The sequence below is a fragment of the Lasioglossum baleicum genome, chromosome 9 (genome assembly GCF_051020765.1).
Source record: "Lasioglossum baleicum chromosome 9, iyLasBale1, whole genome shotgun sequence".
Lineage (NCBI taxonomy): Eukaryota > Metazoa > Arthropoda > Insecta > Hymenoptera > Halictidae > Lasioglossum > Lasioglossum baleicum.
In genome coordinates this window covers 3,899,754-3,913,560 of record NC_134937.1, presented here as the reverse complement: position 1 = coordinate 3,913,560, position 13,807 = coordinate 3,899,754, and the positions used below count along the sequence as shown (strand labels likewise).

The window sequence follows — 13,807 nt, the reverse complement described above, 5'->3', positions numbered from 1 at the left end:
TACCACTGCAGTTCATTAACACGTTGACTGCCAGGGTGGTCACCGGTGATCGACGATCTTGAATTGTTTGAGAACGATTGTCATAAAATAAGTGGAACTGAATATCAATTGATGCGTTTTGAAATGAATTAAATTATAGTGTAATGTGGAAACTTCATTATATCAAGTAACTAGTAACAATTACACTGTCCAACACCTTTGTTCCCTATAATTACTGTGGGGCCTTCGTATAGAGTTTTTTGAGCTGATTCCGAATCTGTCCTTAATTTTTCTCCTATACGCACAGTTTTTGAGGAACATGGCTTTGAGAAAAAACATATTTTTCAATTTAAACAAATATTGTGGTGTTATTATAAAAGATATTGAATTGTTCTTTGCAACAAAACATTCTGTAGACATTCCCGAATACAGTGATATCCAATATTAATTCATTACGATTGTTTACACATGTTTAAACAATGATTAAAGACGGAGAGACACCACTTTTGCACCAATTTTTGAGGATATTTTTCAATTTATCTCAAAAAATAAGGGTCCAGCGGAAAATCGAACTATACCACGCGATAGGGCAGACTTTTACCTTGAGAAACCCCCCTTTGAAGTTTGCGACATCGACGTTTTTTACGAACCAGAAAGCTAAATATCTTCGCCCGACATGAGTTGCCGCCAGTGGCGCTCACCACCAGAACGGTCGTTCGCCGCTCCGTATCCCGTCGTTGCGCCGAAAGCATTTAACATTTATTAACAGCAAATACGATCGATAGAAGAAACATATCGATTCTTATTACGATTTTAAAAGTCGTTTCTTTCTCTTGCAGATACAGAAATACCACGAAATGCAGATGGACAGCGCGGACAAATACAATTCCTTTTTGTACTATTACACAGCGCCGGATTTGCCTCCCGATGACGAGTTAGTCGAAGCTGCGAAGAGATCGACAGCGCAGAACAATAGCAATCGGAAGTCGGGTAACGGGAATTCGAATAAAGCGTCCACGTTGAACGAGCTGTTTAACGAGGACAAGTACGGAGCTGGAGACTTCGACGTGATGAACTTCCACGATCAGGACGCCGTTCCTCAGCATCTGATCGATTCGTTTCTGTCGATGGCCGGGCCAGATCAGTGTTTCGACACGGGCGGGGATTTCCCGCATCATTGTGCTTTTAGCTTCCCAGCAGTCGCCCTCGCGTTAGGCAAGAAAAAGTGGCCTCGTTTAAAGGAAGCCTACCAATTGTTGGCCATCGCCAAAGAATGGAAAGTGAGGCGCACCGTCGCTTCCGGTATCCATGAAATCGCTGCCATTTTGGGCCAAGAGCTCACCTCGGAAGAGCTCTTGCCTATTCACTACGGCTTCATCAAAGACCTAGACGAGGTCAGAATAGGCATCCTGAAGAACCTCACGACCTTCTTGAATCTACTTAAGCCGGAAGATCGTTACCAATATTTACTCATCTTAAAAGAATTCCTTAAGACTGACAACATATGGAACTGGAGATTCCGGGAAGAGTTGGCCACACAGTTGGTCGAAGCTGTCACTTTATTTACACCGTTCGACGTGCAAACCTACATTGTACCATTGTCGTTCGAGCTTATCAACGACAAAGTCGCTGCTGTGAGGCATGTTGGATTCTCTTTGGTACGATTTTGCATTTTTTATTACGATGTCCATGTAAACTTCGAGTTTGTTCATAAAAGAATAAATGTGAATTTTTAAAAAGTAAAAGAGTTACTCTATTTTAAAATTGTCTAGAAACTTTCGGCTCACCATGTATTAAAAAATCACATTCTTCCTTACATGTTATTACACTTTCACATCACGTAAAATTTTGTACACAGGTTGCGAAGATCGTGGCATTTCTAGCGTTATACAACGAAGAAATATTCGACGAGCTGAGATTGTCGTTGAATTTGTATGCCGATTTTTGGGTCAGGCGTCAAACATTCGCGATGCTATGCGGCCACCTAATATCTAGCAACGCAATCAGTGGAACCAAGTTTTGCGTAGAATTGTTACCGATTTTGTTAAAGCTGTCCGCGGATAAAGTACCGAACGTGAGATTGGCAGCGGCCAGATCGCTTAAAAACATTCCCGCACGTAAGTATCTGTGCAAGAATTTTGTCGAGACAAACGTAAAGACTAACTTATTTTGTTGTTTCTCGATCGTAAATATTTGATGAAAATTGAAAATGCGCCGAGAGCATATATCAATTTTCGTAAAGACTAACGTTTTCAATAGGCGGTACATACAACATATGTGAAATAAATTGCACAATTTATTTTTTAGCGGATTGGCTGGACGACTGTTACGAAGCAGAAGAAGTCGAGGAAAGACTGCGAGCGATGCGAACAGATTCGGACAGAGATGTTCGAATAGTAGTCGGTGGCGAGGAGAATCTCACGATAAACGCATTGTCGGATAGTAAAGCGGAACCATCTAGGAACATACTGTTTTAACGAATAGAGATGAACCAAAAACTACTATGTAAATATCAGCTCAACTTTATACAAATTGAAACGATACCGGAAAGAAAAGGAAAAATTTACTATTTAGTGCAGTCCAGATAGACAAAGGATCAAGTGCGATTTATTGTTGCCGACGACCAAGGGACGGACGCTTTTTCTATGACCTTTAAACTTTAAGGCGGATTGCAAGTATCACGGTCAAAAGACATTTATGCAATTATTTTAAGAGTGTGTGCACGTGTCTTAAAACGAATTAACGTATGCGTGTTTAGTATTCGTGAGTATGTATGCGTTTACCATTGTGATCAATTTGTATATGTAAGTGGTCCCTTGGACAAGCCGGATATAACTAATTAGGGATACTGCCATCGACGACGATCTCTTGTTCTTTGGTAAATGGTCATCGCGCGTACCCTTCGACGCCATGATATACAAGGTGTTCAGAGAATCGTGCGCGATTGGCAACGACAGTAACTCCCTGTTAAATAGTAAGAGAAAGAGAACTTTTGAACAGGTCAGTGACTTTTTCTGCGACCTTGTTATTTAAATTGTCCGTCATGCGATAAGATCACAGATCAAGCTACTGGCTTGTTCAAAATCTGCTTCGGGCAGATCGTGGTGCTCCTCTCTCTTGGGGCATATTTGATATGTCAACATCGAACTTTGACTTTAACTATGATATATGTTGTCAAGATCATCGTCTTGAATGTCTCCGAGCTTAAAAATATTAGCGGCAACTGTTATGTAGCATTAAAGGTTCCATTTTGTCAGGTTAACTCGAGACGAACAGCTTGACACCATATTTCAAGGACAAGGTTATAATTCAACCTTGGTGTATCAAAAACTAGCCCTTCTCTGAAATAGGCCCTCTTTAACCGCCATCCGTACGGAACAGAACTAGGGCTGTTACTTTCCTTCGAAGGTCAAAGATTCCGAAGCTTCGAAACTTCAAAGCTTCGATTTGTTCGATTCGTTTTCAGTTAACGGATAAGAGGCGAAAAGGTTGAATCTGCGCGAATGGAGACGCTCATTTTCTAAAATGCGTTAGAATGTAATGAATGTTTGGATGTAGCTGTTCGCAATTTTGCATCGCTAGGACCGCCACGGGAAGAGTGACACGCGGCCGGGTCGGTGGAGGAGGGGCGCAGCTTTCGAAACTTTGAAACTTCGAAACTTGGAAACCCCTTCGTTCCTTCGAATCTTCGAAGAGTCGAAGCTTCGGAAAAGTAACAGCCCTAAACAGAACTCGTTTTTACTTGTTTTGCATTTTTTACTTGTATCGTGTCATCGTTAAACGATTTATTATTATTATTATTATATTAAGGCTTTTCACCTCGTCTCTCTTTGCATGAAATGAATACGTGACATTTGGCAAGTAAGGTGTTTCTCTTAGCTTAGAACATTGACCTGTCCTTCAAGAGTACTATGTAGCTTTGGGTAGTTTGGCTATTGACCAGAAGCTCTTCACATTCCCGTTTGGTAAACATTTTTTATAATACTGTGTAATAATGGCTGCTTCTTCGTTTTCGGTGGAATCCTTAAATTATCTTGTTCATTACATATTAACATGAAATCATGTCCTTTCTTCGGAAAATGTTCGATCTTCGTTATATCGTTGCCTAGATCATGCCTGGGCGACGCAGGCTCGCGGAACAGATGTTGCTGCTACTCCTGTTCAGGAGGGGGAGAAGCAGCCACTTCTCACCTTCTCTGCAAGAAAAAGAGAGCAACAGCCACATCTGTTCCGCGAGCCAGCGTAGCCCAGACCTGGCCTAGATGATTCTTATCAGACAGCGGATCTTTATGCAAAATAAAAATTTTCTACCTGCATTGCAACAAACTCGAGTGAAATAGAGATTTATTTTCTTCCTTAACACTTTACCTACCGAAAGCCTATTTATTTATAGGATTTTCAATAATCGTGTCGTGCCAAAAGAAAGCACAGAAATTTTCTTTTACATTTACAATCTTAAATGAAACTATTAGATGACGTTATCGAGGGTGACTTGTTAGTTCACAACGAAAATTGCTGTTGCTATTGAAGGTTCCATTAAAAAGCTTTTAGCTATGTACCATATATTTCTCAAAATTATGCAATAATCACCGCATAATGTGTTAATATGATTAGTAGGTTGAAAACAATATAACAGTATTCTTAAATTCTTCTGATATGTTTACTATTTTAAATTACAACTACTATTTTTCTCATAAATACATAAAATCCGCTGTCTAATCATTATAATCCGAATCTGTTCGAATGATTTCATCAGGGTATACTTGCAGAAGTATTTTTACCACGCCAAAGCTACAAGTGTTCCTCTTTGAAATTAAAATATTCTCTACTCTTGGAACGAGTCGTTCCCTAACATCCGATTCGTCACGCATGGTGGCTGGCAGATATACATTTCCTTCGTGCGTAAGTACGCCCACTGCGTTTATCACGCGTCGAACTGACTCTGGAAATATTGTCACAGTTGAAAGTGAACCGAAGCGTGAGCTCGGTCCCTACTAAGCTTGCGACATATGTCAGATTTCCTGTTTGCTAAGGTGTAGTCCCGTTGAAGCAACTATGTAGTATAGTATCGAAAATGGCTACATCCATCATCCCAATTTCGAGATATTTATGAATTTTAGTTTTTCTAATGACCGTTTTCACATTGTTTATTCTTTAATGATTGAAATTATAAAGATGCTTGCATTAGACATTATTCAATAAATTTCTTTATTCGAGCACATATTATAGTTGTAATTTTTATATAACAATATCCGACACATTTTATACCTGGTACGGTTAGTGTTAAAGTGAAAATTTGAACGTATTCCCAGCAAAGCGTAACAGTAATAATTATCGATAATAATACTACTAATAGTAATTAAAACAGATTATAGTAAATAACCCAAGATTTACAAAATGTACAGCTAGTTTTGATACTATACTACTCAACTGTAGATTCCAACATTACGAGCGAAAATCGATACAGCGCATACAGGGTTTTTCCGAAATCACAGTACAACTAGATTATGATTCTACTGATGCCAGATGCGGGGAGTCACGGTGAAATGATGTACCCCCTCTCTGATGACGGGGAATGAGTGGGGCGAATGGGTGACACGTTGCACGTGCGCACGGTGCTGGAATGGAACAGTGGAAGGGGTAAGGAGGAGAGTACGGGAGCTCCGTTTGGCGCTCATTCTGGCTTCACTGGGCCAGTCTGCGGCTTAGTGGGGGATGTTAGAGTATGCTCATGGTGCTGGAATGTGATAGTGGAAGGGGAAAAGGAGAAGAGGGAAAGTCTGGCGACACTTTCTACGCGTCCACCTACAAAAAAAACTCCCAACACCAAAGTATGCATCTCTCGGAACTATTCAACCTTGTATAAACATTCTTCGCTACGGACAATAACGATGAAAATCGAGATGGTAATGTCTGGTGAAGTACCTTGTATGTTCACAACCTGAGCGATTATAGTCTCGGTCCCTAGGATCCTCAATGGTATAAGAATTGCGATTCGCTATAGCTAACCGTAGGTCGTAATGTTGGTCTGATATCAAAACCAAAATTCGGTAGTTAATCGATTTAATCTTTTTAAGCATAGAACCGCCGCAGCATAAGAAGATATAACAGGCACTGAATAGAAATATGTAAGGCCTCGTACAGACTGGAACATTTCGATGAATGGCGATCGGAACGGATTTGTGCTATTTCCAGATTTTCTTGCGCACAACTATGGGAGCTGCAGCGACGTATACTACACAAAGAAATACAGAAAATGTGGGCAGTTTATTGAGTTGAAGTGTTCAGGTCTGTACGAAGCATTTTAAGGACATCAGATTCGAGATTAAATGACTTGAATTTTTGGAGATGTTATGACATTTCGACGAACATTCCGGAGAACATTCCGGAGGACATTTCGACGAACATTTTGACGAACATTTCGAAGAACGCCGTCGCGCGCATTTCGGCGCGCACGAACGCGAACGGGTGGCGCTTACAAATCTGTTTGCAGGATAGATAGTGCATCCTAATAACTTTTCGAACGCCCAGCCAAACCGAAAAGGGCTCGATGTGTGACCAACCTTGTTGTTTACGGAACGCGCTCACGGAACTTAACCCTTCCGTTTTTATTCAGAATATGTATCGTAGAATCATATAAAGACGAAAAATCATCATGTTGCAACATCTCCAAAAATTCAAGTCATTTAATCTCGAATCTGATGTCTTTAATGCTTCGTACAGACCTGAACATTTCACTTTGAAACTTTAATTCACTCAATAAACTGCCAACATTTTCTGTATTTCTTTGTGTAGTATACGCCGCTGCAGCTCCCATAGTTGTTCGCAAGAAAATCTGGAAATAGTACAAATCCGTTCCGATCGCCGTTCGTCAAAATGTTCTAGTCTGTACGAGGCCTGATACAAACGAAAAAGGACAGAAGAAGGAAGACACGCGTGTGTTGCACGGTATCGAGTATCGATGATAATCGTGTTATATCACTGTGATTTTATCTGCGAGCGATCACATGGACGAATGTGCACAGTTTTTCATGTAGATATGTAAACGTTTAAGTAATTGAACACGCCGAGTTCTGAATGTTCAGCGAACTGGTATTCGCGAGCATTTCGAAAAATCTCGGCGACACGTCGAATGTTATTAAAATTGGTCATGTTTGGATCAACGTTTATACATTTAAAGAAAACCCTGGTTCATAAGCAACGGAACACAGCGCTGCTGTTAACTAAATTATGCATGTATAATAATGAGATTTCTGCAAGCATAGGGACACAATATGCGGTTCGTAAACCAACAGAAAAGAAGCGATCCGCTAAAGTGAACAAAATTTGTACATTTTGTAAAAGCGACTGATAGCGCGTGTTGATATCACAGAATATTTGCGAGTTGTGTGATACGTCTTCGTGATCGCAAATATTTTGTGACAATCGTCGAGCGAGAACCTAGATCGTCGTGTTGAGAGTTGACTGTTTGTGAAAATAAGCTACTGTGAACCTCTTGTAAGCAACGAAGAAATTAGTTACTTTTGAATACATACGAAGAGGGCAGGAAAGAAGTGTTGTTTATAATATTCTGTACAATATATTGTGTATTTGACAATGAAACAATGAAAAAATACACGCGATTTGATTTAATTTCGTTCAACTTATATTTGAAACACCTCGCTTTTAACATTAAGCTCTCTTGGCTGGTCAATTTTATAATTACAAGAAAAATATTTAGTAACCGTTCAATAAAAATATAAAATATATATTCCTATGGAAGTTTGAAATTATTTTAACAGCTAATATCTTGAAATTTGTTTTTCTCTTCCACATTTCCTAAAAATGTCTCAAACTTTTCAAGAACCGTACTAATAATCCTTTTATTTAACAATTCTTTTGCACAGATTCTTATACATAAAGCACTTAATATAAATCTATATATCGACGTACAAAATTACAATGTAGGCATATACTAAAATAGTAAGAAACGAACATAGTTGCTAAACGGTACTATTAGGTGTACAAATTAATTCACGACTCCCACAATCAATCGGTAGTGACTTTATTTCGGATCCAAATCTTTTATATAATATTAAATTGAAGACTCAATAATTATTTATAAAATGGAGCGAATGCACAGAAAGAAATAGAGACCATTTTTGACTGGAGAATGTATTTTGATTGTTTATAAATAAGCGACAAACTCGAGAAGCAAAGGCTACGAATTAATTTGTACACTTAATACATCGAAGCTTTGTCTCGCAATATAAGGACTATTTAAACGTCCCGCCTAGATTTCGGGAAATCCTAGAATATACCAAGGAATTTTCCAGGCGGACAGGCCGGTAATTGGCAAGCTTTCTCTTCCATCTCTGTCTCTGCGTTGTTGCAGTCGTGCAAACAGTATCGCCACCTGATTTGTCGTCCTTTCCCACACGTGACGCTGCAACTGCTCCAGTCTGTCCACCTACCCCACTTCCGTTGAGATTTATCAGTGTCCCTACGATTATTTTTCGTACTCGGCAACATCTTAGCATTATTCTCGTGCGACGATCGCTTCTTTACCGCAGAATTTTTATTTTTCTCCTTGACTCGATCATCCGCGTCTTTCGGCCTTATTTTCCTGTCGATCACAATTTTTTCTGTAGACGTTGGTACACACCTTTGAACTATCTCGGACGGTTCTTTGAATTCCGCACAAGTAGCAGTAACGTTTGAACACAAGTCGTCGATTGCACGAATCTCGATCCTCTTCTCCTCCTCTTTATCGTCCGTCTTAGCCTCGCCAATGTTTAAGTAATTCTCAAGCTCGTCTACCTTGAAAGAAATTGGATTTTAGTGGAACGAATTTAAACTTACATTGTAGATATGCAGTGACGACTATGTACTTCCGACTAAAGTATTATACTTATAAGAGTATTCAAAGTGTATTTTCGTGAAATTTGAGCATTTTTGGAATTTAAAATCTCACATACTTAGAATAAAGTGCAAACTCTGTTGTTAATTACTAGACTGCGGATTTTATGCATTTATAACAAAAAGGGGTACGTACAATTTAAGACAGTGGACATACGTAAAAGATTGGGAAACAGGAATAACATAAAAATTGATTTCATCCCTTAACGACTTTGCTACATTAAAAGCAACATTACAACATTCTTGAGTGGTTTCAATCTTTTACTGTCTCATATTTCGCCCAACCAATTTCTTCATAAATGCATAAAGATCCGCAGTCTCTTAATAAGATAATTAAAAGAAGAAAGAAATTTTTAGTTGGCTTCTGTGTCTTGCAATCAATGCAAACATTTTTTATTTTGCATAAAGATCCATAGTCTATTAATGACAGTGCCTTAGGTACAGTGCCTTATAGTAGCTACGATGTAAGATAGAATATTTATGAAAATAAGTCTTTAATATTCTTGTATTTAGAGAAGTTCTAAGATTTTAGGTCTGACAGGGCTTCAGATCGTGCTTTACAATGCCGAATATAAACTTGGATAAATCAATAAAAAAGATAGAACAGTACTTATACCAATGTTTTTAGAATGCTAACTCTGAATAGGTTCTTTCGCGCAATGAGCTCGTTTAATATCATTAGGTAACATATACAAAAAACATGATCATTTTTAAGGTTTCATTTCTTCACAAGCTTCCTCTTATTTAGCCATGCCATTTGTCTTATTAAAAAATGACTTATTAAAGAATGCTCTAAACGGAAACGAAACAAACTTTTGGGACAACCTAATAATAAACCAAAAATAGTATTGCGTACATGTTCAATAAATACGATAAAAGAGTTAACAATGAAATATTAATAAAATGATGAATAGTCTTCGATTTTAGCAAATAAGAAACAATATATTCTTCGACGCTATATGTGAAGAATATAAAACAATTTAAGTAGTATAATTAAGCAGACTGAACATACCAGACTGAAAATACATCAGTTTAAAGTCCAACTTTGCAAAAAGTAGGGCGGACTTACCCCACTCCACCTTACTCGAATATGTCGAGTATTCGAACGGAATTTTCTTATTTTGCGTAAAGATCTTATTGTACTGATTACTTTCCGCCAAGAGTACTAGTATTACTGAGTGTCAGTATTACCTACTTTAGTAACTAGCTTCTTCGCAAGATCTTTCACTTCCTCGATCGACCTCGCCGCTCGACCAACTTCCTCTTCGTTGTTCCCTGGACTATCATCTTGGACAGCACAGTCTGTATCAGGTTCAAATTCTCGGATGTTTTCGTAGTATTGTAGCTCGTCTTCGTCGCTTAGAAAACCGTGTCTCGACTCGGCGCTTTTGTCTCTCTTCGAGCGTACTTTCGTTTCGCTCGTGATCGGGTCTCCATCTTGAATATCTTGCTCGACACGTTGCATCAAGGCATTCAAGCTTTCGGATCCTTGCCTCGTTTGGACGCTGCCTCCGTGCTCGGCCAAAGAGAGCGCCGAATTATCAGCGTTGATATTATTTTCGACAACGTCGTTTTTCAATGTATCGTCGCGCAACGACATACGATCATTCTCGGATACGATATCGAACGGTTTTATCGGGCTTACGGATCTACGGCGAAAATTGTTCTGATTATTTGTCTTAGACACTAGCTTAGCAAACCCTACGTGTGATTTACCGTCGACTCTCGCTTCGCTGTTCTTTCCCTTGCGGACCGATCTCGGTCGTTGCGTGTTCTTCGATCGAACGTTCTTTCGCGATCGTCGGGGATTACCCTTCGGATCGTTGTGCTTCTTAGACGCGTGTTTCTTTTTCTTCTTCGATTTGAAGCTCTTCTCGCGGCGCTCGTTCTTCGCCTTCCTCTTGATGCGCAACAGGTTCGCCTTCAAATCGGCGATAGCCAAGCTCGAAAGTTTCCGACACTGCGCGTCCGATTCCTCCAACTTGTCCGAACTGGCTGGCTGTTTCTTTTCTGTCAACGGTTTCTCGGCTTCGTCGCCCGAGAAATTCTCCTCGTTTGTCTTCGCCGAATCTTGTGTTTCCAACCTCCTCTTTCTTTCAGCTCTCTCACGATTGTTTCGCTTTCTGCGAACCAATTCTGTGGGATCTTTGAGAACGGCACCCGAATTCTGTTGATTCACTGTTTCGATGGATTCTTTGGATGACGCACGATCTTCCGTCGGGACTGCGAATCCTGCGTTAGTTTCTTTATCGTCGGCAACCTTCTCGGCCGAAAACGGCTTTTTCTCACCGGAAAGTTGGTCTCTGTCGGATTCGTCGTTGCCACGCGATGAAAGTTCAGCGTTCAAATTCTTCTCAGCTTCCCGACTATTCAATTCTACGGGGCGGTCGTCGGCAAAATATTCCAGCAAATTGGTTTCTCGTTTCGCGTCGATCGACACGTCACCGTCGTCGTTTTCACCGACATAGTCGTAGGAACTCTGAGGGAACGAGTCGGCCAGGTCTTTGAAATAATTTTGTTGGTACGCGGAAGGAGAATCCAGGTTCGTTTCTGCTCTCTTCACTCGCACGAGTGTCTTCAACGAATCTGGATCTTCGAAGTCGTTTATGAGAACTGGATCGTTGTAGTCTGATAAGGTTCTCCGGTGAGGAGACTGTCCTTGGTCCGAAAGCGAACACAGAGTTCGTCGTTTCCATAAATAGTCAGGGTGACGATGCGCTTTTCGAAATTCTGGCAGTGTGTCATTCGATGCAACAAATAACTTTGTGGTATTATGAGGACTTTCAATTAATCCATTTGTCGAATAATCTGCGTTGCGATTTTTGAGTGATGCAGTTATTGACGATGAATCGAGAGTGCCCGTTTCGTTCGGAGAGTGTTTGAAGTCTTGTAGAATGTATTTGAAACTTAGAGTATGGTAGGTAGCATTTCCCAGCTGTCCAGTATTTCGGCGGCAACGATAATCGTGATGGTAATGCCAGGAATTGTTAATACTGCTTACAATGTTGTTCTTTGTGGTTATGCTAGCGGAAACGACCGACAGAAGAATTGTGAGCACCCAAATACCCGCGTAAATCGAAACTTTCAGCATCACACGCGTTGTTACACGTTGATCTATGTTACGTCACTCATTGGTAGCCTGTACATCACTTTTCGACGGGTTAACGTTCACCAGGAATTATTTGTGTAACTATTAGCTCTCGTTTTCACATCTCTTGTTAGTATCGATTTAAATAGAACGTATCGATGCAATTATGAGACACATTCAGACGTTTCTATTAGACATTGTATTTCATCCTTTTGCAAATCAATGTCACTCTTTTGCAAATGAAATTCAACCATTTATAAATAAAGTATTTTAAAGTAAATCTTTGTAAAAAGAATCAAATCAAATGTAAATTAATTGTTAAGACAATTCTACATTTTATTCATTGCAAAGATCCACATGAAATACTTATTTAAAAGTAATTACCAATTGATTAATTTAAAATGAAAATTAAAAATGAAACTAGTTACATATATGTATTTATTGAAGCGTATTGAGTATTGAGTCTTATAGATATGTAATTTAATCGAAATAAATAATTAATTTTAAATATTCCTAATGGGTGAAATTTTGTTTTACAAAAGGTTCAATTTGATCTGCAAAAAGGTGAAATTAATTTACAAAAAGGTGAAAGTAATTTACAAAAAGATAAAATTGATTTTCGAAAGGGCGAATTTGAAGTGCAAAACGCGACGACTTTTCGAACAAAACGAACCTTCAAAAAGTTCCACATACACACACAAGTATTTCGATCCACGAAATAAATTTATAACATTTTTATTTATCGACAATTTCATATCTAATAGATGTTTTGAAATCTCCAATCAATGATCAACAGTTGAGAACTTCATAACGAATTGTCCAAAATTATTGTATACAGGGTGAGTCTTTTGTGGCCTGTATTGTTTTCTAAAAATGACAAGACTGAATTTATTCAGATTTTTCACAATTTTTATAATAACACGTGCTCGAATAAAGAAATTCGTTGAATAATTTCTAATAGAAGCACATCTTTATAATTTCAATAATTAAAAAATACAGTTACGTTCTAAGGTGGACGTTTTAAGATGTAGTTTTATTTTAAAGATCTAGAGAGAGGATAAAACGCAGTTTTCGAACCTACCTGCATTCACCGGCTTCTGTTCGGGTAATTGAGAATTTCTTAAGACTAAGGCCGTCCACACACGGGTCGATCGTCGATTCGGTCGACGCGATTCCAGTCGCATGCGATTCCCCCCTCCACGTGACTTCCAATGCAAATGAATGGAGAGCCACACACCGGTCGATTCGTAGTCGACTGAAACCGGCTCGACTGAAATCGCGTCCGTCGCATGAACCATCCACACACGGGTCGATCGTCGATTCGGTCGACGTTATTCCAGTTGCATGCGATTCCCCCTCCACGTGATTTCCAATGAAAATAAATGAAGAGCAGCACATTGAAATCGCCGCGATTCTAATCGCGTGCGATCGGCAGCGAAGTTGGAAAATCGCGTGGATCGTATGATTCGCGCGACTCATGGAGGTAAGTTTGTTCAGTTCATGTAATTTAAATGATTTGGCCATTATTTTTTGTAGTTTGAGTGCATTGCACTCTTCGATGTGGTCTATGTATTTAGGTTACATAGGTTATTATTTATTTATTATCTTTTTTTATGTTATTACGCATAGTAATAACATTCAGGTAAGCTTTTTATTTACATAGTTGAATATAATCATGTAGGTTTATGAAAAACAAAAACAAAAGGCAAAGTCTTCTCAGGTCGATTTAATCCGGAAGTATTACCACTTGGTATATTGAGCGAAGATTGAGGGAAATCTGTTGAACTTCCACCAACCTCATCTATGAGGAGCAATGCTCATCTGAGGAGTTACAAAAGGAGA

At 39.2% G+C, this 13,807-nt stretch overlaps 2 protein-coding genes across 5 annotated transcripts in view; one reads left to right on the top strand and one right to left on the bottom strand.

Annotated features, from left to right (window-relative positions):
• LOC143211764 (serine/threonine-protein phosphatase 4 regulatory subunit 1) overlaps nucleotides 1–5,137 on the top strand; it is a 273,852-nt gene extending 268,715 nt beyond the window's left edge. For all 4 annotated transcript variants that reach the window (XM_076429715.1, XM_076429716.1, XM_076429717.1 and 1 more), the window contains 3 exons: nucleotides 819–1,637; nucleotides 1,838–2,096; nucleotides 2,287–5,137. In XM_076429715.1, the coding sequence (XP_076285830.1) occupies nucleotides 819–1,637; nucleotides 1,838–2,096; nucleotides 2,287–2,456 (1,248 nt within the window). In that variant the 3' untranslated portion in view covers nucleotides 2,457–5,137. The remainder of the gene's footprint in view (nucleotides 1–818; nucleotides 1,638–1,837; nucleotides 2,097–2,286) is intronic.
• LOC143211766 (uncharacterized) lies at nucleotides 3,190–12,377 on the bottom strand. The gene is made up of 2 exons (XM_076429719.1): nucleotides 10,073–12,377; nucleotides 3,190–8,778 (listed from the first exon to the last, which is right to left on the bottom strand). Exons 1-2 carry the CDS (start codon nucleotides 11,966–11,968, stop codon nucleotides 8,269–8,271), a joined length of 2,406 nt encoding a protein of 801 aa, XP_076285834.1. The 5' UTR covers nucleotides 11,969–12,377; the 3' UTR covers nucleotides 3,190–8,268.
• Between the last annotated feature and the right edge of the window lie 1,430 nt (nucleotides 12,378–13,807).

Excerpts from the sequence above, each read along its gene's own strand:
- LOC143211766 (XM_076429719.1), bottom strand. The coding sequence starts at position 11,968 with ATGCTGAAAGTTTCGATTTACGCGGGTATTTGGGTGCTCACAATTCTT. Across the intron at positions 8,779-10,072 it reads CGAAGAAGCTAGTTACTAAA|GTAGACGAGCTTGAGAATTA; the intron begins GTAGGTAATACT and ends ATTTCTTTCAAG.